The sequence below is a fragment of the Pleuronectes platessa genome, chromosome 2 (assembly GCF_947347685.1).
Source record: "Pleuronectes platessa chromosome 2, fPlePla1.1, whole genome shotgun sequence".
Classification (NCBI taxonomy): Eukaryota; Metazoa; Chordata; class Actinopteri; order Pleuronectiformes; family Pleuronectidae; genus Pleuronectes; species Pleuronectes platessa.
In genome coordinates, this window is record NC_070627.1 from 1,707,240 (window position 1) to 1,732,661 (window position 25,422).

At 43.9% G+C, this 25,422-nt stretch overlaps 2 protein-coding genes across 3 annotated transcripts; both read left to right on the forward strand.

The window, feature by feature from the left end:
- Positions 1 to 175: 175 nt before the first annotated feature.
- On the forward strand, positions 176 to 4,529 carry sec13 (SEC13 homolog, nuclear pore and COPII coat complex component). The gene is made up of 9 exons (XM_053438734.1): positions 176 to 308; positions 499 to 543; positions 1,462 to 1,577; positions 1,785 to 1,936; positions 2,217 to 2,350; positions 2,553 to 2,686; positions 2,936 to 3,056; positions 3,553 to 3,699; positions 3,790 to 4,529. Exons 1-9 carry the CDS (start codon positions 306 to 308, stop codon positions 3,898 to 3,900), a joined length of 963 nt encoding a protein of 320 aa, XP_053294709.1. The 5' UTR covers positions 176 to 305; the 3' UTR covers positions 3,901 to 4,529.
- Positions 4,530 to 5,014: 485 nt separating this feature from the next.
- LOC128454924 (NACHT, LRR and PYD domains-containing protein 12) lies at positions 5,015 to 18,259 on the forward strand. Of its 2 annotated transcripts, XM_053438525.1 has the most exons (13): positions 5,015 to 5,331; positions 6,429 to 6,460; positions 6,869 to 6,967; positions 7,268 to 7,402; positions 7,503 to 7,622; positions 8,071 to 8,273; positions 8,502 to 10,302; positions 10,797 to 10,970; positions 12,618 to 12,791; positions 14,401 to 14,574; positions 14,944 to 15,117; positions 15,498 to 15,671; positions 17,447 to 18,259. In XM_053438525.1, the coding sequence occupies exons 4-13, from the start codon at positions 7,275 to 7,277 to the stop codon at positions 17,454 to 17,456; spliced, it is 3,132 nt and encodes a 1,043-aa protein (XP_053294500.1). In that variant the 5' UTR covers positions 5,015 to 5,331; positions 6,429 to 6,460; positions 6,869 to 6,967; positions 7,268 to 7,274; the 3' UTR covers positions 17,457 to 18,259. The 2 variants fall into 2 exon arrangements, with proteins under 2 accessions (XP_053294500.1, XP_053294509.1); XM_053438534.1 differs by lacking the exon at positions 14,944 to 15,117.
- Positions 18,260 to 25,422: the final 7,163 nt, after the last annotated feature.

Sequence of the window (25,422 nt, forward strand, 5' to 3'; positions counted from 1 at the left end):
GGTGCCTCTTTGATTAATTTAGTAAAAATATAAATAATAATAACAATAATAAACAAATTGAATGAATATATACCACATCTCAAAAAGAAAAAGTTTAACATTGAAACCGTTTTATTTGATTTTTTCTAAGCTAAAATAAAAGTTTTGGCAGGTGGGAACCTTTGTTCGTCGTGTCTCGTTTCCTCCGGTGGAATGAGTCGTGGGACCGGTATCTGCACTTGTTGCCACGTCGGACTCACCGGGCGGTGAAGCTCAGTTCGTTTCGTTCAGGAGTCAAAACATTGTTCGGTGTTTCCTGCGCAGACATGGTGAGTGTACCACCTTGGATTCGAACTAACAACCGCTCGACGTCTCCCGCGGACGTAAGACGGAAGCTAGCCTGCTGGCGGACATGCTAACCGCGGAGAGCTAACAACCAGAGTTGCACTGTAATCTCCTGTGTTTGTTTAATCCTGATGTGTGGGTCTCATCCTGATGTGTGTGTTTGTGTTTTTCCAGGTTTCTGTCATCAACACGGTGGACACGTCGCACGAGGACATGATCGTAAGTTGTGTTTCCGGGGGTTGAAGCTAACGTTAGCTTGTTGCTACATGGACAGGTTTCATTAGGTGCACGTAGATGCTAACAGTCAAAGCAGCACAGAGGTGTTGTAACAAGTGTTCACGTTGCTTGTTTGTCATTTCACATCAGGACGAAATGAGCTGATTGATTTTGTTCATTTGTTATTAAAACAGTTGAGCTAACGATTAGCTACCTTTTCAAAATAAAAGTCCAATTATTGTGTGTAGTCTTTCTATGAGATTTGATGCTTTTATTCTCTGTAACTGTCCCGTTTTTGTGTAGATATGAACTGATCACATCCGTCTGAGTCTCCACAGACACAAATTACATTTATTAGAACAAATATTTAATAGATAATCTTTGAATTGATCAGGATTGAAGTGAAATCACGAGTTGCCACTGAAATGTGAATGAGTTGATATTTAAGTCGTCTCTTGTGTTTGTGGGATAAACAAATACATAATTGTTCCTTTTATTATAAACGTTTATTAGTCTTGTTTCTTCAGAATGAGTTCCAGTGTTGACGTCTGCTTGTGTTCAGGAATAACAATGAATCAAACAAATCACAACCTTGATCCTGTTCATGTTACTTATGATGATGTCAGTGTTGCTGTCCATATAAAAGTACTTATTTATTATTACTTACTTAAAGTACTAATTTATACGATTGATAATTGATGTGTTTATTATGACACTTCATTAAGTGATGATGAGAACTATAAGCTGAACCTGCAGCTTGCTTGAGTTAAATGAGCCTAAAGAGAGTAAATGTGGTTCTTAGCTTCCTCAGGACGAGACTGACATCACTTTAGAGGAATCATCATGTTGCTAGATGTGAAACTCAGTGGCCACTGAACACAATGAGTCAAACATCAGCTCATTTGTTTCTCTGTGTTTCAGCACGATGCCCAGATGGATTACTACGGCACGCGACTGGCCACCTGCTCGTCTGATCGCACCGTGAAGATCTTCGATGTCAGAAACGGAGGTCAGATACTGGTGGCAGACCTCAGAGGGTAAGAAACCCAAGTTTGACAACTGATCTGGGAAACTACATCTGAAAATGTCCCATTTTATAATTGAACTAATTTACACTACAATTGTTCTTGAATCTGTTAAACTGGATCCACGTGTAAGATGTTCTGTGATGTAGATTAAACATCATAAGTTTCACTTGGAGGATTTTGAACTGAGTTGTGTACGTCTCTGTGTTTCTGTTGCAGCCACGAGGGGCCCGTGTGGCAGGTGGCGTGGGCTCACCCGATGTTTGGCAACATCCTGGCGTCTTGTTCCTACGACCGCAAAGTCATCGTCTGGAAGGAGGAGAACGGAGCCTGGGACAAGATGTACGAATACACTGGACATGAGTCATCAGGTCAGTAGATCTCCGGGTGGAATAACATCGTGTCTCCTTCCCTTTGGTGTTTCGGTGCTCTTTTCCTATAGAGTTTAAACCTTGTTTCTTCTTGCTGATTTCCCCTGGAAAGCTGAAGGTTTTCATTCAGTTTATCTTTCACTTCTCTTGTGTTTCCTCCCTTTGGAAACAGACACTCTGGGATTTTGTCAGTAACATAGTGTCACTCGTCAACTTCTAACCGTTGTGTCGTTCTCTTGAGACCTTTGTCCTCTTCTTAACTCCACTTGTGTGTCTGCAGTGAACTCTGTCTGCTGGGGTCCCTATGAGTTCGGTCTTATCTTGGCCTGCGGCAGCTCAGACGGAGCCATTTCCCTCCTCACATTTACTGGAGATCAGCAGTGGGATGTCAAGAAGATCAGCAACGCACACACTGTGAGTCTGACACACACTTTTAAGAAACGCCCAACTTTAATTTAATCAATGCATGTAATGAAATGTAGTGTTAAATGTTTAAATTCTCTAGATATGCTGTATATCATTGCTCCGCTCCTTGTTTCTGATTTATCTGCACTCTATTTTCCTATCCCATTTGCTTTGACGTGTCTTTATGAACTGGTTTGTAATCCTCCCACAGATCGGCTGTAACGCAGTGAGCTGGGCTCCTGCTGTGGTTCCAGGCAGCCTCATCGATCAGCCGTCAGGACAGAAACCAAACTACGTCAAACGCTTTGTCTCCGGAGGCTGCGACAACCTGGTCAAACTCTGGAAGTATGTTTGTGTTCAGGGAACTGTTCAAGACACATGTTTTTAGTGACTTGAGACAATAAAAGTCCTACTGGTTCATACATTCAAATGTTTTATATAGCCAAGTTGCATTATGGGTAATGTAGGCACCAGCTTCAGACAAGGATGAAAAGGACACTGAAGCGATTTGAGTTGTCTTTGTGAGGGTTGAATGTATTTTAAGTTAATTTTAACTTTCACTGTTTTCTTTTTACTCGGTGTCCTCGCCTGCAGAGAGGAGGATGGTCAGTGGAAGGAGGACCAGAAGCTGGAGGCCCACAGTGATTGGGTGAGAGATGTGGGCTGGGCTCCATCTATTGGACTTCCCACCAGCACCATCGCAAGTTGTTCCCAGGTGAGATTTTTATCCCCCCTCCAAAAAGATATTTATCATTAAACAGTGATGGTGGCTGAAAACGAAGTATAGAAACAGTTTGAAAGATTAATTTGTTTCCCTCCATCAGTCCAACTGTCTGGTGTATTTAATAATAGTTCTGTCCCAACGGCACCATTGTCCTTTTCTCATCTGGGCTTCTTGTCAGAGATTTCCTACTTAGTTTATCCTCCTCAGATTATTTATAACAAATTAAGTCTTGGATCCTCTTTCAGGTGTTAAGTCGATATGATGTTCTTCGATTGTACCACTAGGTGGCCCCAGAGATGAGATCCAGTTCAGTCTAAATCCTGATTTACACACCATCACTGGACGCCTCATCATAAACAGGCTTTTTGATCTTTATTGCCCGTGAGGCAGAGTGAGAGAAAAGCTTTATTTACAGCTACTTAGAAAGCGACGGCGTCTCGTCCACTGAATGAGACACGTTCCCTGATCCCTTTGTCCCGTCCTCCAGGACGGACGCGTGTTCATCTGGACGTGTGACGACCCGGCAGGAAACACCTGGACGACCAAACTGCTCCACAAGTTCAACGATGTGGTCTGGCACGTCAGCTGGTCCATCACTGGGAACATCCTGGCTGTTTCTGGAGGAGACAACAAGGTAGTTTATATATTTTTACCCAGAATGTAATAATTCAGAATTTGATTCATTGTTCAGAAAGTGATCTTCTCCCGACCTGTTCTTTTGTAGGTGACGTTGTGGAAGGAGTCGATGGACGGTCAATGGGCCTGTATCAGCGACGTCAGCAAGGGGCAGGGCGCCGTCTCCACCATCACAGACACACAACAGAACGAGCAGTGACACACACACACACACACAACAACAGTAATCAACATGTCAGACATTTAAACAAACAACAAAACGTCCACAGCCAGTGAGCGAAGTTTTTCAGGCTTCAGAAGGAGCTGGACGTCTTTTGGCCTGTTTCTAAACTTCATCAGAAAGAAGAGAAACCACAGTTGAACCAATGTTTGTTTGTTTCTTTTCCTTTTGATGATGTTTTGGATGACTGATGATAATTACCTGAAGATTTGTATCAGATGCACATTACATTAAATCCATTCTACCCCCGCCCGCCTTCTCATCCCACGATGCTCTGCTCCTGAAACATTCCACCTCCACCGGCGGAGAACAGAAACCACCGAGAGGATCCCAGCATCCTCGGCAGCAGCTGTCCATCGTCTTTCACTGTGTGTGTTTGTTATTTAATCCACAACAAGAAAACAACCAAATCGTTGCTCTGCTGTTCAACTGTGAAGCAGTTTTCTTTTCTTCGTTATATAAAATGTATTTGGTGAAAAACCAGATTCACTTCTGAGGCTGAAAACAGATTCTCATGTTCACACAGTGAGAAAACTCTGCCTGGTTTCTACGTGAGAAAAACTCAAACCTAAACTCCAGAGAATAAATAAAATCAATTATCAAGTGAACTGTTGACGAGTTTAGATTATTTTCATCACTTGTCAGAGGTTGATTGACAGGAAGCAGGTCGTCAACAGGTGTTCAAGTAAAACAAGTCCCGCCTTAATTCCTCAGCCATGGCAACCAGACCTGAATACATCAACATGTTGCCATGATGACCATGAATGGAGCTTAATTATAACACTTTCTTTTCTTTCATTTTAGAAAATCAGAAACCAGTGGTGTTTTTTTGGTTCATTTTAGATGTAATTAAATAACTTTAATGTTAAAACACGGTCTTGTTTCTTTTCTGTTGCGTCAGTCGTGATGTCAAACATTAAACTGCAGAGTTAAGATAAAAGACTTCAAGAGAAATCTTCATCCTCTCCGGCTCTGGACGTCAGGACTCTACGGGATGAAGACCTGCAACTTCCGGTCTGTGACAAGCAAAGCGTCAAACACTGGAGTGCTTTTACTTTGAAAGGGGTTCAGGAAGTGTAACTCCGTTTGTGACGCAGTTGAACATTGTTGTTCACAGCAGAATAAACAGAACATGAGCTTTCACCTGAGTTTCAATCTTTATAAAACCTTGTGGATCAGCTGGTTCTTGTTTCTATAGTAATGAAGAGAAACTCTGTTTATATTATTATTATCTGTAACAGATATTTCATGAGCAAAGTTACAATACGCAGTTTGAAATTTAACACACGCACACAGTCACACAGTCATACCCAGATTAATGTGATTTCCTGTAACTGCCGAGGAGGAGGAGCCAGTGTCAGACTCGTTCTAACTACAGGAAGCAGACGGAGGAGGAGAAGTCTGAGGCTGGTGAGTGTTCAGCTACATGTATATTATTTACAGAGTAACGAAGTACAAATTTCAGTACTTTCTACTTCTTATATTCTCAAACAGACTCGTTACTGAAGCAGCGGAGGTTAGTGCACTCTCTCTCGCGTGCCCGCTGCCTCGGGAGATGCGGAGGCCCCACTGCGTGTTTGCCGTCGGGGGGGGGGGGGGGGGGGGGGGGGGGGGGTGGGCAGCGCGATGCCCTACGGAGGTTGGTCGGGCTCATAGATGGTCGGGCTGCATTGGTCGACCGGGGTCGAGTGGGCTTTTCCGGAAATGATCCCTCCCTTAGGTCCACCTGCAGAATCTTTGTTACGAGTTTTACTTCCTGTATAGTCCAGTTTGATCGTCTTCTCGGCGCTCCGCCAGGGGCGTGACCGACTCCGGGGATCTCCCTAAACCATCCAATAGGGAGTAGCTAGGTGTGTACAAAGGGGAGGGACTTAATCAACACCAGCATATTCGTCATCCATTTATTCCCTTTAGAATGATCCAGGTGCTCCTGCAGGAGCTCGGTTCACTCTTTATTATTCTGTCTGAAATGTGGCAGCAGAACTAGACTGTGTCCAGAGAGTTTTTTCATAGCACAGTGTAGGTTGTTAACAAAAGAGGAACTATACGATTAGTGTGCCTAGAACTTGTTTCCTTTTGTTGAGTTATCATAAGGGGCTTTGTGTATCACTCCTGCTCCTGATTAGAAAGTGAAAGGTCCATGTTTAGTGATATTAACAGAATTGTGTAGTGGTTATACTTTGGTCTATTAGTGTTCTTAGGCCCTTGTTTATTCTGTTGTGTTGGTTCTTTGTTGTCCCTGAAGTTCAGATGCACTAGTCCATTACTATTTGAACCTCAGCATCTGGGGCTCAAAATGTGTAAAATTATACAGTATATGTATATTTCTGTTTTTCAGTCAGTTGAAATAAAACCTGAAGAGAACAGTTTTGGCTTGTTTTGTGTCTGTATAGTCTATAAAAAGCACTTTGCATTTTTTTTTTTTTTTTTGTACTTTTACTTTTGATACTTAAGTACATTTAATATGAGCGACTTTGAAGATTTTGACTCAAGTCTTTTTCTTACAGGTGACTTTAACTTTTACCTGAATCACTTTCAGGTAAGATATCTGTACTTTTACTCAAGTGTGGCTTTCAAGTACTTCATACACCACAGATGATTAATTATTATTATTGTCTGTAAAATATATTTCATGAGTTCAGTTACATTATATTAATGTTAATATTATATACAAATAAAATTGTATTGATTGATTGATTGTTCTAACTACATCTACAAGTACTATCTACTTGTTTCTATAATAATGAACAGAAACTTTGTTTATATTATTTATTAATAATTATTGTCTCTAAAAGATATTTCATGAGTTAAATTACAATACGCAGTTTGAATTTTAACACAAACACACAGACTGTCACACACACACACACAAACACACACACACACAGTCACAAAGTCAGTTATATAAACAGTCTATGCGTCACACCCAGAGTCATGTGATTTCCAGTAACTGCAGAGAGGGGGAGGAGCCGCCAGTGAATGTGAAAGTGTTCAGACTGGTTCTAACTTCAAGGAGCAGACGGAGGAGACGTGAAGTCTGAGGCTGGTGAGTGTTCAGCTACATTTATATTATTCATTCATATTATTTTAGTGTCACAGACTCTGGGTCAGTTTTCTACACGTGGACTTGAGAGAGAAGAAGATTCAGTATGATCTTCTGTCAGTCAATCAACAGTTTGACTCGACGCTGTGATTGGCTGAGTCCAACACATTAAACCTACAACTGTCTCAGGTTACCGTGACAACAGGGACACAGTGTAGGAGCGTTTGTTCTATTTGAAGAAACACTGAGTTTACTACCTGGCTTCATTGTGTGTGTTTGAGCTCACAATGTTTTTCCTCTCAGACTGAAGATGAGTGGTTATGAGGAGGAAGAGGACAGAGCAGAGTCTCCAGGGTTCAGCTGTTTGTCTCTGAAGAGTGACATGTCCATGGATCCTCCTCTATTCTTCAGTAATGAGCCTGGACCCTCACACACAAAGTAAGATACCTGCTACAAACATGTGAAGCTCCAAACTGAATCCTCAGAGAAGGAACCAGTGAATGATGTGTTCTGAATAAAAACATGTTTGTGTTTGCAGAGGTCAGGACCACAGACTGAGAGCAGAGTCTCCAGGGTCCAGCTGTCTGTCTCTGAAGAGTGACTGGTCCAAAGAACTTCCTCCAACCTTCAGTAATGAACCTGGACCCTCACACACAGAGTAAGAGACAGTTTCTACTGGGACCTGCTCTGAAGAGGATCTAGTTTCCTCTAGTGTGGCCCCTGCATTAGGACACAGCTTCATTGAAGTTGGTGACTAATCTCTCAGAATCACTCAAAGAGCTCAGACCTCCACCAAGAACCAACACGCTCCTTATGAAACCACTTTGAAATCCACTAGAGACTCATTTTGATTTGGATCTGCACCAAATTCCACACACTGGTAAACATCAGTCCTCTGAACATGTCTGTGAAAGAGGACCCCCCCCCCCCCTCTGGTTCACAGACCACAACCTTCCACCAAGTTCACTGGTAATCGGTTGTTTTTTATAATCCCACTAACGAACCAACCAACACACAAACATACTGGGTGAAAACAAAACCTCCTTGACAGAAGTGATGACAACCTGTGACTGTGACATGTGAGTTATCAGGACATGTCTTCACAGGAAGAGGAAGAGGAGTCATGTTTCTGAGGAGGAGCAGTCGTCCTGCTGTGCTTCGTGTCAGGACGTCCTGAAGGATCCAGTCTCCACCAGCTGTGGACACTGGTTCTGCAGACGGTGCATCACCTCATACTGGGACCAGTCTGGTTCTTCAGGAGACTCCTCCTGTCCCCAGTGTGGAAAAAGATCCAGAACAGGAGCTGGAGGTCAGACAGCCGGTCAGAGCAGCACTGTACATGTGTCTGCTGATGTCTTCACTTCTGACAACAGCACATGTGGTTTTATTTTGTTCCTTCATACAGCATCAACATTTAACATCGTTAGAAAAGCACAAAGTTAAAAAGCTTTTATTTTCTGTAGTTTTTCTGTATCTGATGAAAACAATCAGCAGATTCTCAGATTCTCTGTCTCTCACATTGTTTCTTGTCTTTCAGCAGATCGTGGTCTGCAGGAGGTTTCAGATGAACATAAGCTCAGTCTGAGGAAGAGATGTGAACATGTGACTGAAGGAAGTGATGAAACAGGAAGTAGAACCCTCCTCAACAGGATCTACACTGAGCTCTACATCACAGAGGGACAGAGTGAAGAGGTTAATACTGAACATGAGGTGAGGCAGCTTGAGACGGCTTCCAAGAAGAAGATCCTCCAGGACACTCCCATCAAGGTCCACGACATCTTTAAAGCCACCACTGACCAGCAGAGCAGCATCAGAGTCGTCCTGACCAACGGCGTCGCTGGCGTTGGAAAAACCTTCTCGGTGCAGAAGTTCACTCTGGACTGGGCAGAGGGTTTAGAGAACCAGGATGTGGGTCTGCTGGCTGTGCTTTCGTTCAGGGAGCTGAACCTGGTGAAGGACCAGCAGCACAGTCTTCTCACGCTGCTCCATGTTTTCCATCCAGCGTTACAGAAGCTCACTGGAGAGACGCTCGCTGTCTGTAAACCTTTGTTCATCTTTGACGGCCTGGATGAAAGCAGACCTTCTCTGGACTTCAACCACAGGGAGCTTGTGTCTGAGGTCACACAGAGGTCATCAGTCAACGTGCTGCTGACAAACCTCATCCGGGGGAATCTGCTTCCCTCGGCTCTCGTCTGGATAACCTCCAGACCTGCGGCAGCCAATCAGATCCCTCCTGCATGTGTTGACAGGGTCACAGAAGTACGAGGCTTCACTGACGCCCAGAAGGACGAGTACTTCAGGAGGAGATTCAGTGATGAAGAGCTGTGCAGCAGAATCATCTCACACATCAAGACCTCCAGGAGCCTCCACATCATGTGTCAAATCCCAGTCTTCTGCTGGATCAGTGCTACAGTTCTGGAGCACATGTTGACCACAGACCAGAGAGGAGAGCTGCCCAAGACCCTGACTGACCTTTACTCACACTTCCTGCTGGTTCAGACAAAGAGGAAGAACAACAAGTACGGTGAGGGACATGAGACGACTCCACAGCAGCTGACGGAGGCTGACAGGGACGTTTTCCTGAAGCTGGGGAGGCTGGCACTTAAACATCTGGAGGAAGGAAACATCATGTTCTACCAAGAAGACCTGGAGCGGTGTGGTCTTAATGTCACAGAGGCCTCTGTGTACTCAGGAGTTTGTACTGAGATCTTCAGAAGAGAGTGTGTGATCTTCCAGAAATCAGTCTACTGCTTTGTTCATCTGAGCGTTCAGGAGTTTCTGGCTGCAGTCTACATGTTCCACTGTTACACCAAGAAGAACACAGAAGAACTCAACAACTTCTTGGGAACATGTCAGAACACAGACAGTACCTTCTCCCTGAATGACCTCCTGAAGAGAATCATGAAGAAATCCCTCACCAGTACAAATGGTCATCTGGACCTGTTTGTTCGCTTCCTTCACGGCCTCAGTCTGAAGTCCAACCAGAGAGTCTTAGGAGGCCTGCTGGGTCGGACAGAGAACAATCCAGAGATCATCCAGAGAGTCATCAACAACCTGAAGAAGATGAGGAGTGATGACATTTCTCCTGACAGAAGCATCAACATCTTCCACTGTCTGACTGAGATGAACGACAATTCAGTTCATCAGCAGATGATACAGTTCCTGACGTCAGAGAACAGATCAGAGGAGAAACTCTCTGGGATCCACTGCTCAGCTCTGGCCTACATGCTGCAGATGTCAGAGGAGGTTCTGGATGAGTTGGACCTGAAGAAGTTCAACACATCATACGAGGGTCAACAGAGACTGATCCCAGCTGTGAGGAACTGCAGGAAGGCTCTGTGAGTCCAGACATGATCAATAACATGTTCAATCAGTGGAGATGAGTCGTTCTTCAACTACACTCAGTGTTAAATGATCCTCATTGTTTTGGGCAGCATGGTGTTGCAGTGGTCAACACTGTTAGTGCAGCCTTTCTGTGAGGAGGAGGTTCTGCTGGTGTCTGCAGGGTTTTCTCTGGGTTCTCCAGCTTGTGTGTGCGTGTGTGTGTGTGCAGCTAACACAGTGTGAGAATACGATCACTGAATAAGTGTTTTGGATGAGAATCACTGACAGTTCCTTTAAACTGAAATATGAAATAAAGTTTATTCTTCTTTCTTGTCAAACTACTAATAAGTTCCTCTGTTAGTCTGAATGAATGATTGTACCAAATCTGAAAGGATTCTCTTGAGGCATTTTTAACAAAAAGTGGATTTACCAGGGTTGCTCACGTTTTGCATGAATGTTGTTATTTCTGATTTAATTCTCACAATTTTGATATTTTCTTTAATTATAGACTCGGTGGTTGTGTACTCTCAGAGACTCACTGTGAAGTCGTGGCCTCAGCTCTGAAGTCAGACCCATCACATCTGAGAGAACTGGATCTGAGTCACAACATTCTGCGGGATTCAGGAGTGAAGCTGCTGTGTTCTGGACTGGAGAGTCCAACCTGTCGACTGGAGACTCTGAGGTCCTTAAATCCTTCTTCACTTTTCAGATTTTCTTTCTTATTGGGTCATTATTTATTTAAATTGTCTCAGTTCTGCTCTGCTCACTGTCCATCAGTCATCTGTCACTCCCCCAGCCTGTCAGTCACGTCCACCTCATCAACTCCATTCATCTGCACTCACCTGCTCCTGATCACTAAGAAAGTGTCAGTAAATATAGTATATATAACATCTGGACTGAGGCCGAGCACTCGTCCTCCTCAGGTTTTCAAAATAAGACTGTGAGCGGCTCCGTCACTGACCGCCAGCGGTCTTCACACACACGCACACACAGTCACACACAGCTACACACACGACGACAAACATTTTCACGTTTCCTGTTACAGTTCCTGGTTGATCAATATCTAACCATCATCTAATCTGTTTATCTGTGGGGCTACCGAGGGTGCACACGCATCAGCTCCGCATCTGGCTTACACACACACACACACAGTCACTTACCAGCAGTTAGAGACGGCTCAGTGGATCAGCGCGCCGTCAGCCTAAAGCTGGGCAGAACAAACCGGACACAACTTCCTGTTTGGTTAAAAAGCTTCCATTTTTTTTTTTTTTTAAAGATGATTAATAAGAGTTGTACTGGTTGATACCATTTGGATTAGGATTAGGGTTAGTCATGTGATTTGTTTAAAGATGATTTATTTGGTGACATGTAAAGAGGTCATTGTAAACCCTTAATTTTTGTTCCAGATAAGAGATACGATAAGATAAGATACATTTATTAATCCCACACACATGCACAGACACACTGTGGTGCAAATGGGGGGAAATTTGTCCTCTGCTGGTGAACACAGGAGGACACACAGAGCAGTGGGCAGCCATGCACGGCGCCCAGGGAGCAGATGTTGGGGGAGTAAGATGCCTTGCTCAGGGGCACTTATACAGTTGGGGTAGGGAGAGTCCTCTTGGACTTTTTTGGACAGATCCAGGTGTTGTCAATCCAGGTATGTTTTTTTGGTTGTCACTCCGTGGAGTCGAACCAGAGACCATCCAGCCTGATTTTCTGCCCATAGTCCAATTTTTCTCTCACTAGTCCACCGCCTCTCCCAAGCACTAGTTAACTAGTAAATGGGCAGCTCAAAGCCCTTGAGGGGGAGTCTGAATGCAGTTACAGAGAAGGTAACATCAGAGCTCAAGAGAGCATTGGACAAGAGGTTTTCCTGTCAATTTGTTTTAAAAGTATTTTGTTTTTGAGTATTTTTGTAAATGTCCACGAGAGCACCTTGGAGAGCCGGCTGAAAATAAATTGGAAACAACATTTTTTGACTACGCCTGTGTTTTCACACTCTTTTGAACTCTTAAGAGAGACCCCGTCACAAAGACACATTCTTATTGAAACACGTTGGACAGTTGATAAGAATAGAAACAAACAGGAAGTGACTGTCAGGAGCCATCCCTAATTTAAACAGTGTTTAATACACAAACCTGCTCACTGACCAACACACAGAGAAGAAGCTGATGAATGAAACAATGGTCCAACATGTCTGATCTGATATTTATCTTCAGGTCATAGACTGGACTGAGGTCAGCAGCATGTTGAGAGTCTGTGTTGACATGATGACGATCCACAACAACAGGAGGACACATTCTAATATTCATATTTCTTTATCCAGGTTGGAGAACTGCAGTCTGTCAGAGATCAGCTGTTCTTCTCTGGCTTCAGGTCTGAGGTCAAACCCGTCTCATCTGAGAGAACTGGATCTGAGAGGAAACAACCTGCAGGACTCAGGAGTGAAGGAGCTGTGTGGATTTCTACAGAGTCCAACCTGTGGACTGGAGACTCTCAGGTCAGATATCATGTTTTAATGTTAAAGGTTCAGTGTGTTGAATGTAGTGACATCTAGTGGTGAAGTGCCGTCTTGCAGATGATCCTTTGACCTGAATCCTCCACACTGGAGCTTTAAGGTCAAAGGTCAGAACATGTGTTCCTAACAGTGAACACTGATACTGAGCTGAGAGATGTTAGTAGAATAAGCGCTGAGGACCGAGTCAGGCTCAATGTGACTGAAGTTTTACTGACAGAGAAACAATCCAATGCTGGACAATGTGTACATGTAATGTTTCTGTGGAAGCCAACCAGGACTTGTCCCGGTGGTCCTGTGGACTGACCACATGACAGCGTGCTCGGTGGTGTTCTGGGACTGGGCTCAGGGTCCAGAGTCCAAGTTGATTACATTTGATTCCTTTTATTTTTAAAATAAAAGGAATCAAGTGTTTCTTCCACTTTGGGTTCATTTCCAACATGAAACCCTTCCTCTGGTTTTAGGACTTACACAGGGTCGTCCATGCCTTTATCTTTTCACCACTAGATCTCTGTCCCGCCCTGTACACACGTGTTCCTCAGGCTCCCTGCACCACTTTCAACTGGTCCAACTGCTGCTCAGATCATCTCCACTTCAAGAAAACATGATCATAGAACTGCTCGCCCTTTCACACATCAACTGTGGAACATGTTCTGACAAATGGATCAGACATTTTCTGGAGCTGAAGCAGCAGCAGGAGATTGTCCGGGTCCGACTCGTTCACAGCAACAGGAACATGTGGGAACATTCAGATGAGGGGCGGAGCCAAAACACATATCTCCATGAAAACCATGGTTACGTTAAGTTATGTTAAGTTACAGGTTCACTGTGAAGGAGTTAGTGACGTCTCCAGGTGTCGTACATGTGAACGTAGTCCACTTGTTCACGTGTACGACTCCTGAACATGTCCAGCAAGATATTTAGAGACATCTAGTGGTGAAGTTACATATTACAAACAACTGAGCCCCGAGGACACGAGGACTTTCAAGCTGTTTTCAGTCAGGAACTCTGTAAAATAGTGTCTGGATATTTTCTCGACTTTGACTTTCACATATGAAGAACGTGTGGAGCAGCAGGAGGCGGAGCCTGTAGAGCAGCAGGAGGCGGGACATGACGTATAAATCCTGCTGTGGAAAGATCAGTGTTGTTGTTTACAGCTCATCCACACCGGCGTCGGCCCTCATCACCAATAGCTTTGGAATCTCCTTGTGTTTCAAAGTTGACGTCTTAGTCTTCTACGTGTACGGCTCCTCTTCTTCATCCTGAGATATTTGTGTTCTTCCAGTTTCACGTCTGTAACGTGTTTGTTTCCTCAACACGTCCACTCGCTCTCTGTGAATCCTCTGGACATTCACCTGCTCTATTCTCACATGGACTCACTCAGAAACTTTATTAGAAGGCTGCAGGAAAAGTTCCCGAAAATGTCCAGAACAACTTGACTCAGACTTCAGGTCTGAAAACAGAGACAGTGATGTTTAGTCAAAGTCCTTTATTTTCACACATGAACTCAGTTTAATTTACAGTTAAGTTTTATTCTTTATCCAGGTTGTATAACTGAACCTAGATAAATAAATATTCATATTTCATTATCCAGGTTAGGGAGCTGCAGACTGACAGAGATCAGCTGTTTTTCTCTGGCTTCAGCTCTGAGGTCAAACCCCTCTCATCTGAGAGAACTGGATCTGAGTAACAACAATCTGCAGGACTCAGGAGTGAAGGAGCTGTGTGGTTTTCTACAGAGTCCAACCTGTCGACTGGAGACCCTGAGGTCAGTTCACTGACTGACTTTTGTAGATCTCAGATCTATAAAACAGCATTTATCTCATTGAATTCTAATTTAACATAATTCCTCATCATACATAACATGAATCTATTCCTTAATTAATCTGTGACATTTTAATTATTCAGCTACTTGTTAAAACACTGAGTTTAGTTCTGGATTTCCTAAACTGATCTGCAGGACAGACACCGGGCCCAAATTATCTATTTGTACTGAATCAGGACTCGTTTTTAGTCCAACATGTCTGATTTCATATTTATCTTCCATGTTATGAGTCTGTACTCACATGAATGTGTGTCTGTTCTTTTCACACATGAACTCAGTTTAATTTACAGTTAAGTTTTATTCTTTATCCAGGTTGAATAACTGCAGACTGTCAGAGATCAGCTGTTCTTCTCTGGCTTCAGCTCTGAGGTCAAACCCCTCTCATCTGAGAGAACTGGATCTGAGTGAAAACAACCTGCAGGACTCAGGAGTGAAGGAGCTGTGTGGTTTTCTACAGAGTCCAACCTGTCGACTGGAGACTCTGAGGTCAGTTCACTGACTGACTTTTGTAGATCTCATATCTATAAAACAGCATTTATACACAATTTATCTCATTTAATTCTAATTTAACATAATTCCTCTTCATACATAGCTTGAATCCATTCATTAATTAATCTGTGACATTTTAAATATTCAGCTACTTGTTAAAACAATGAGTTTAGTTCTGGAGTTCCTAAACGGATCTGCAGGACAGAGACCGGGTCCAAATAATCTATTTGTACTGAATCAGGACTCGTTTTTAGTCCAACATTTCTGATTTCATATTTATCTTCCATGTTATGAGTCTGTGCTGACATGAATATGTGTCTGTTATTTTCACACATGAACTCAGTTTGATTTACAGTTAAGTCTTATTCTTTATTCAGGTTGAGTAGCTGCAGACTGTCAGAGATCAGCTGTTCTTCTCTGGCTTCAGCTCTGGGGTCAAACCCCTCTCATCTGAGAAAACTGGATCTGAGACTAAACGACCTGCAGGACTCAGGAGTGAAGGAGCTGCTTGATCTACAGCAGAGTCCAACCTGTCGACTGAAGACTCTGAGGTCAGTAGATGGTTGGAGTCAGTCCACGCTGCTTTCATCAGTAATTTACTAAACACAGTCAGGATCACAGATCCAGGGTCTGTGCTACCAAGCAGGATTTGTGGTTATCAGGTTAACTTCAGGTTTAGTTTTTTCAGTTCTACGAAGCTCGTCCACTTCATAACGAGATAAATCACCATGGTAACTTCTGCTGAACGGCTAACCTGCTCCAGGTTAAGTTGGAGATCAACCCGTATAGAAGCTCCGCCCACTGACCACAGTGACTCTACACTGTTGTGTGGTGCACACTCTCCTTAAAGGGACGGATAAGGGAAGTTTAAATCAACGTCTGGTTGGTTCAGTTGATCTCTAACTCACCCAGAACATCTCAATGTCTCCAGACTCATCCTGTCCCAAAACACCAAATTACCTCCTCAGAGTCAGTGAGACAATGTGTGTCCTTAGAGACAGTGTTTGTCCTCGGAGTCAGTGAGACAATGTGTGTCCTTAGAGACAGTGTTTGTCCTCAGAGACAGTGAGACAGTGTGTGTCCTCAGAGACAGTGTTTGTCCTCAGAGTCAGTGAGACAGTGTGTGTCTTCTTCTCTTCCACTCGTCTTGTTAGTAAACAACAGATTCAGATCTCGTGGCCTTGAGTTATTTATCTCGTTCACGTACATTATTATGTCGTGGTCAAGTAATATATTTTTACCAGATGCCACCAGGGGGCGCTGTAACTTACACATTGACATGATCCAGATGTTTTACCAGCTGTTCTTCCTGCATTTAGCAGCTGTGACTAAGTTTCTTTTATTCTGGATCATGTGTTTGTTCTCCTCTGATTTTTATTATAGAACAGTTTGATCCTGGTTGTGAAATATGAGGCTCTGCTGTCAGTCAAACTGTCCATGTCTGTGATTGGTCACACACAGTAGACCCCGCCCCTTTTATGTGCATGATCAGATCTCGATGAGGAAAACCTGAGTTAACTTAACGAGTTGATAACCAGCATCATGTGACCACTTAGCCTGACTGTGTCTGTCAGGTTCAGTTGAGCTGATCTCAGAAAGATCTCCTGGACATGTTGAAGTGTCTTCATAGTTCAGGCCTCAGTGTTTCCTCAGTGAAGCTGTGAGAGGACAATGAGGACAGACGTCAGGATTGGACAGAGACACAGAGAGACAACAGTCGGCCAATCAGACGAGCCACAAGCTGCTTGGGATCATGTGATTGAGTTGACGTGAAGACGACAGTTGTTGTTGTTTTCATGTGAACAGGAAGTGAAGCTGGACCACAGCTGACAGCTTCACACGAGGGACAGAGACGGTGTCGTCTTCATCTGATCTGAGACAGTTTGTTCTCTCACTTCATCAGTGAAGAACTGATCTGGTGGATCTTTGTCACAGCTCTGAGATCAGTGGGACTGACGCCTCTCCTCATCACATGGTAACCAGGAGCTCTTTATACAGAGCAGAACCTCTGCTGAGGTCCATCTGTCTCCTCTGGTCCCAGTTTGTCAGAAGCAGATGTTCATCAACACACAGTGAAACATGGCTTCACCTGTAACAGCAGTAAATCCACCTCTCAGGTGTCCACTCTGCACTTTGACATGCAGAGGACACACACTGAGCTCTTAGCGTGCTCATTCCAACACGTGAACATGAAGCAGAGAGGAAGCTGCTCCACCTCTGAACAGGACTGAAGTCCCTGCTGCTCTTTCTACTGGATGAGCTGCATCACTGAGTCACAGCTGATGAAGTGAGTCTCTGTGACACTGATGTCTTCTTCTCTCAACAGGTGGAGGTGAGTGTGAAGAGGACAGTGTGAAGAGGACAGTGTGTGTGGACGGAGGCTGAGCTGTGTCCTGAGGATCCAGAGGCTGAAGCAGCAGCAGCTTGTGTGTAGTCTCCAATCTACACAACCACTAATCTGCATGTGTTTGTGAGATGAAGCCGGAGCACCTGGAGAAAACACGGGGAGAACATGCAGACTCCACACAGGAAGACCGCATCTGAACCGGATTCAAACCAGCAACCTTCTTGCCCCGATTGTGTTTATTCACATGAAGAATGTGTTTATTGAAATGACACAACACAAGCAGAATATATAAACCCTCTATAAAGAGTCACATCCAGTGTCTTTAAGTTTGTCTTTATTATTGTCCACCTTTGTCCCTCAGTGTGTCTCCATGTGTGTAGAACCACATTCTGTGTATATGTTTGTTTATGATCTTAAAGTTCCTGGATTCACGTCACAATTTGATTTAGTTCAACACAAAGTTCAACACATTGAAATCACTTTGAGTTTAAAATCAGAGTTTTGTCTTTGACACAAAAGATCAAAACTCTGGACTTAAAAATGGGACGTTTTCATTTCTGCATCAGGTGCAGAGCGGTGGTGGCTTTTCTACTTTTGACCCACAGGTGGCGCTGCAGTATAACAGCAGCATATCCCAGTCAAAGCCTTTATATTCAGTCTATGAGTCAAACACATGGATCATTTCCTCTGTGACAAACCAGATGAACTAACGAGAATAAAAACATCTCAGAGAGAAAAGTTCTGTTTCTACTTGTCTCTGCTTTAATGCTCAATAAACATCCTTCCACCGACTTCACTGGAATCATGACTCAGCTTTTCTTTCCTCTTCAAACAAACTGGTGGAAACATCTCGTCTTTGGTGCAGGTAAAATAACAAAATCACCAGTTTGACATAATGGAAACCAGCAGAAGAAAAGTGAATGAGACATTTACAGTATGAAGAAGTCGATGAAGAGCAGAGCATCTTTAAGTCTCTGAGGAAACTGTTAACGATATTTCATAGAAAACACAGGGATTCTATACAAACGTCCTTGTGCATTGCCTTGTGGTGTTTGAACTATAATTACTAATTAACTTTAAACCAATTGTAAAATTTAGGAAATGAAATGCCAGTGTATTCAGATGCATGTATTCCTGTGTGTTGAAATCTGGCGATACTATGAGTTCCCGTAGCAGGAGGGAAGGTGAAGGACTACACATAATACTCTGTTCCCAGTATAGAGATGGATCAAAGGAGCCAACGAATGAAAAGACTGTGTTTGTTGTACCAGAATTAAATATAAATATAAAGGAAAGAACAGCAGATCACAGTATATATTATTGAGACGTTGGCAATAGCAATGGCATCACAGTGGACAGAGCAAAACCAGATTAATGAGCATTGGTATCACTACAGTCATCCCACAGCAGAGCAGATACACTGAATGAAACACACCAGAAACTATTCAGGCGACATCACACACAGAAGTCTGGTTCATGTGGATCCCAGCTCACTGAGCATCGAGGGCAATGAAATGGACAAAACAATCTTTAAAACAGGAGAGAGTCACAGAGGAAGCTTTCAGTGAGAACCAGCTAAAGCAGGAATGAGAAGCAACATCATGACTGACTGGAAAAACAATGAGGGAGGAAAAGGATCATCTATATGAAATAAAACAAAACGTGGGAGGAATGAAAACAATGATTAAAACAGCAGAGAACAAACAGTCATATCAAGGTGAAGATGAGGACTCACAGGATGAAACACAACAATCATTTAATATAAGGTATTTAAATATAAAGGCCCATTCTAGGGTAAGGAAAACATTAATTTGTACAGTTTAGATGAAACTTGTGAAAACATCATTAGGATTATGTTATATTCAGTCAGCCACAGACACCTCCTGAAGTTCCCACAGCGCACCACCTGGAAGTGCTGCATGTCTCTGAGGACGGACACCAGGAGATGAAATGAAGAACACACCTGAGTCGCGACGCGAGGACGAGGACAGTCTTTCTGTGTCACCTGTTCATGTCCGAGATCTCGTCCACAGACGTGTCGATGCTGCTGACGTCGCTCTCGTCGTCCCAGCTGCGATGGCGGCTGCTCTCCAGTTTGCGGTCGTGGTAGCGGTAACTACAGCAGCTGTCCAGGAAGAAACCATTGATGCCCCAGTACTCAATCTCCTGACTGGGGGAAAACCACAGAGAGACGATGTCAGGACGAGACAGAGACAACTCCAACACACTTCATCCACTGTCCCGTGAGAAGAGAACTTTCTCTCCCGTCACTGGAACCAAACTTTTCCCACATTTCTCAGAGAGAGAAGAACTCAGATTTTTTCCAACTCCTCCCTCGGTGTCAGAGGTCGTTAGGCCTGGAGCTGAAATCATGTGACTTCACCAGCAGGTAGGAAACTTCCCCCTACACTCGTTATTCATGCGTTTGAATGGGGTTGTGACTCCATCTGCTGAAAATAACAACACAAACATTGTCGGCAGAACAACACAACACATTTCCCCTCTCAGAATCTTCAGCTTCTACCTGTGTTGTACGTGTTGTGAGGTTTGCATGTGAGACACGAGGACAGAGACACGGACCTGAAGGAGAAGACGCACAGCTCGTCCATGATGTGAAGCTTCCCCGTCTGGTAGAAGTGGAGGACGTACGGGAACAGGCCGGGATTCCTGTCAAAATAAAACTCCTTCTGCTGCACGTCGTAGTCGTCACACACCTACGAGAGGAAGGAGCGGAAAGAAGGATTCAAGTTATTTGTAGGATAAATGAAAAATGTAATTATTTAGCGAGAAAGGAGAAAAGATTCAAGGAGATTTATTGTCTTTCCAGAACATGAGAGGGAACAGAACTGAGTCCTGAGGCGGCAAAGAAATGAAACACTGGAAGATATAAACTGAGCAAAAAGCAGCAAATAAATATAAAGAAATAAAGAAAATAAAACAATGGAATCGTAAACTAAACAAGAATAAAAACAATGCAGACTAAAAAAGGTGCAAATGAGGATTGATAAACATTAGTAGAGATATTCAAGTGTTACATGACAACGTGGTCTCATGGAACGGTTCGTAAGATATTGTACTAAAATATGTATGTTTGCTTTATACACAATCATATTTGGACTTTGGACCAAGTTAGAGACACCTTTGTTCATTAACAACCCAATTTCTCACAACCCAGTATAAGACTGTTTACCCTCCTCCCCTCTGGGAGGCGCTACAGGGTCCTCTGTTCCCGGACCAGCAGGTTCAGGAACAGCTTATTCCTGCAGCTGTCACTCTCCTGAATCACCGTGGTGCAGACTTCATATATATTTTTCATATTAGGGTTAGGGTTAGTTGAATGTCCGCCATGTTTTTTGTTTTCACGAAGAGCGAGAAGCTCATTAGTCACTTGTCCCAAGCCTACTGACTTACAATTTAGTGGAATTCATACGAATTCTGGTGCTTCACTTTTAGTAACATTTCCTACGAAATTGTGATGAGACCAGCCTGTAAATGAAAGAGTCTCTGGTGAAGTGAAGAAGGAAAGTGAACATTGTGAAGTTAATGAGTGAGTCGATGTTAGAAAACAGCTGGAAAAGCTCTGTAACATGTGACGGACGTGAAACTGGAAAAACAAACATCTCAGGATGAAGAAAGGAGCCGGACACGTAGAAGACGAAGACGTCAACTTGGAAACACGAGGAGATTCCAGATCTTCTGGTGATGAGGGACGACGCCGGTGTGGAGGAGCTGAAAACAACAACACTGATCTTTTCACAGAAGAGTTTATACGTCGTGTCCGGCCTCCTGCTGCTCTACAGGCTCCGCCCCTCGCCTGGATTTTCCCACATGTTCCTGTTTGAACGAGTCGGACCCGACAACCTGCTGCGGCTGCTTCACAAACACAAACTGCACAAGATTTCAGGACAATTTTATCCCGACATTTGTGTGAAACCCTGACCCACCTGCAGAGGAGTCACATGACAGCAGTTTTCCCAGTCTGGTGTCTGGGAACTTCTTCAGCGTGGTGGAGCACAGGCTCCTCTTCAGGCCTCCGACGTTCACATGGATCAGACCCTCGTCCGAGTCCAGGTGGACCCAGCGGGGAACGTTCTCCTTCACCATGATTACCGACTGTGGGGGGGAAAAGACACAACTCAGGTGAGTCTGAGAATAAAGGTGACAAGGAGGAAACGAGAGTACACACCTGAAACCACAATCACATGTACTAGATCCTGATTTTATTTGATCTGCACCAAATTGCACTCAGAGATATCCGTCCTCAGTGGTTGTGCGTCTTTCCTTGTTCTTCAGCTGCAGGTATTTGATTTGTTTTTTATAATCTGATTTTGACTAATCACAGCTTTAAATAGTTTTTAGATCGAGGCCTGGACGTGACTCAGATCTTTTCTTTCAGTCACATGTGCTTCTTAGCTTCATCTGAATGCAGCAGACAGTCACACACTGATTTGATGGAACTAAAAGCTCAATGTTCACTGGACCTGAGCCCAAAAGACTTTGACTTGAAATTAGATCCTGAGACTGAAAGTGAGTGAGTCCACGTCTGAGCTGAGTGAAAAAACAGAAGTGATCTGGCTCCTTCTTTTCTCCTTCATGTTATTCTCTCCGTCTCCTGGTGTGAACATCAGATCTGTGCAGAGCTGCTCCGACAGGACGGAGGAGCTCCACCCTGAGAGTGAGATGTAATGATGTTACAGTCTGTGAGTGTGCGCTGCAGGAAAGGGCCTCGTCTCAGACAGGTGTTAAACCTCATGTGGACTTGATGGTGTTTTTAACAGAGCAGCCGGACTTCACCTCTTCTCTTCTTCCTGCTGCTGTTTAATCCAGTTTCTCCTTCTCTCTCTCCGTTAGAGGATGGAGGCAGATGAATGAGGAGTTTTGAGTTCAATGAAAAAGATAAAGCTCCTGAAACACCTCAGTGATCCAAACTTTACTCCCCCCCCGCACGCGTTTTGTATAATGCTCTGTGATGTGGTACGTCCCATTATTAGTTTTTATTCCTCTCGTATTTTTATATTTCCGATCTTGTCTTGTCTCGCCTCAATTCCCACTCATGATTAGATGAAGCCTCACATTTCTCCAGTCTAAACCTGTAGATGTTCTGGATGCTGCAGGTTGAGTTCATGAGAAGTTCATGTCAGTGTCAGCAGGATTACACACAAACTACTAAGTGATGAGTCAGGGAAAGAATCATTAAAGTTGAGTTACATTGGACTTTTTAATCTCTTTTTATCATTGTGAGTTACACTTTTCAACATTTTCACTGATTTTCTAATTCATGCATGAGTGACCTTCTGGTTTCCTCTTTTTTCCCATCATGCACTGACCACAGACCAACAGTGAGCCCATGTGGCCCCTCCCCCTGGTCGATGGAGGACCCATGCTGAGGCCTCAGGGAGCCGCCTGCTGCTCACACAGAAATAAAGTTGATCTATAATTCAGCACGAGGAAGCTCAGCGGTGGAGAGAAGAAGAAAAACACACCTTCGATAACAAACTCCCTTCGACACCGAACACGATGCGACTTCACTTCACTGCAGACAAAAGAAATCTGTTCACGCTCGGCTCCAGTTTGAGATTTCGGCTTCATGTTTTCTTTCAGACGAGAGGAAATAAAATATTCAAAGTGCACATTGAGATTTTTATTAGATTAACGTTTGTGTGTGTGGATAAAAATCACACTGTAAATATTTAAAGGCTCAAAATTAGTTTTTTCTTCATATTCTGAAGACATATCAGTTTTATTCCAGTTTTATTCCAAAGGTCTTTTTACTGCCCCCGCTTCCTGCCCGTCCCTGTTCTCGACCCTGTTCTTTCTATTAATGTAAATAGCCATCTTGGCCTCACCTGAGAGGTGGTTCAGGAGCTGCCACTCTCCACTCAGAGAAGTGTTGTGACATAAAATGGGCTCCCCTCCCAATTCTAAAAACTTCCTGGTCTGTGACGTCAGACTTCTCCCTCTGGCTCATTTGGAGTCTGGCCAAGGAAATAAAAAGACAGAGATCTGGGAAGTGCTTCAATTTTAAGACCGTGTTGATTTTTTGTCTGATGTAAAAACTATTTAACTTTGTCTACTGTAAGCATTTTTTTTTTGACTGTTGTTAAAAAGCGGAACGTCGCTGCTGTCAGACACACACTCACTTTCACTTACATCCCTGTCCATTTGTACTTTACCGTTATTTGCCTCATTTTAAACTGTCCTGCTTGACCTCCTGCATTTGACAGTTTTTTTTCAGATTTTATTGCTTCTTCCTCCATCTCCTCCTCCTCCACCCGTTCACTCCACGCCCCCCTGCCATCACCTGCTTCTCCTTCTTTGCTTCCACTGTCCCCTCCATCCTGCTCAGAGCTCTTTTCTCCACCTGTCTTCTCCTCCACCTCTTTGCTACCTACACCACCTTCTTCCTCCCACCCTCCTTTCCTCTACCTCACCCAAAACACCCTCACCCAACACATCCCCCCCCCCACATCCGGTGTACTGACGGAACTCACCCCTTGTGATGGCTCGGTCACAGGCAGCGGGTCCCCAGCGCTCGCAGCCGCACCAGCCGGGTCACTCTGCTTCGGACAGGCTCTCACCGTGTGTCCCTCCTCTCCGCAACCGAAACACTTCATCAACGATGTCGTAGCGAAAATCACATAGTCGTAATCATCTACTTTCACATGGAAGCGGAGGTTGAGCTCCTTGTTCCGGTTGTTAAGTATCATGTAGAGCTGTCTGCGATGGGACACTACGTGTTTCAGGTACGGAGACTTACATCCAGACAACAACTTCCTTATGGGGGACGCTACCTTCCCATGTCTGGACAGCTCTCTGCTGAGAAACTCATCAGTGATGAAGGGAGGGACATTGGACAGGACCACCTTGGTAGCGGGTTGGGACAAAGGCAGTACCTGTACAAAACAACCGTTCACGGTGATACCTGTCTCTACCACAGAGTTCACCTTCTCCACGCGGTCCAGGAACACGACCACGACGCTGTTCATCCGAGCGACCGACACCACACAGCTGTGACCGACCTTCTCCGATGATCTCCACGCTGCAGGGGAAGCTCAGGCATATTTAAAGCTTTCATTTACATTACATTTACAACAAAAAAACAAAAATAAAAAACGAACTCGTTTGGTCACTCGCTCAAACACCCCACTCCCAGAATGCAGAGAGAGAGAGAGAGAGAGAGAGAGAGAGAGAGAGAGAGAGAGAGAGAGAGAGAGAGATGAGAGAGAGAGAGAGAGAGAGAGAGAGAGAGAGAGAGAGAGAGGAGAGAGAGAGAGAGAGAGAGAGAGAGAGAGAGAGAGAGAGAGAGAGAGAGAGAGAGATGAGAGAGAGAGAGAGAGAGACTATTGTCCTTCACCTGAAGTTTTTTACTTTTAATGTAACTACAGCCTTCCTGAGGTTACTGATGTGATCACTATATTTAAGTAGTCTAGTGAACTCAATTAAATGCCAGTACTACAAACTATGAAGCCCTGCATCCATTTCACAATAAAAACATTTAGAAAAAAATTAATTGAATCATTAGACAGAAACGCTGGAGTGCTTTTATTTGGAAATGGGTCGGCTACAGGATGTGATGCAAATATTTGTGTTTGTAACGTTTTCAACAGATGCAAATTGAAACTTGTGTGAAAGATCTGTGTTCTGCTGTAAACTGAGCGCAGAACGAGAAGGAAATAGACCAGACCTTGAATATCTAGAAGAGCAGCGTGGCCTGAACCACAACTGAGCCGCAGCCGTGTGCAACATGGACGAGGACACTTCAGAGCAAGTTGGACCCTCACACACAAAGTAAGAGACCTGCTACAAACATGTGAAGCTCCAAACTGAATCCTCACAGAATGAACCAGTGAATGATGTGTTCTGAATAAAAACATGTTTGTGTTTGCAGAGGTCAGGACCACAGACTGAGACCAGAGTCTCCAGGGTCCAGCTGTGTGTCTCTGATGAGTGACCGA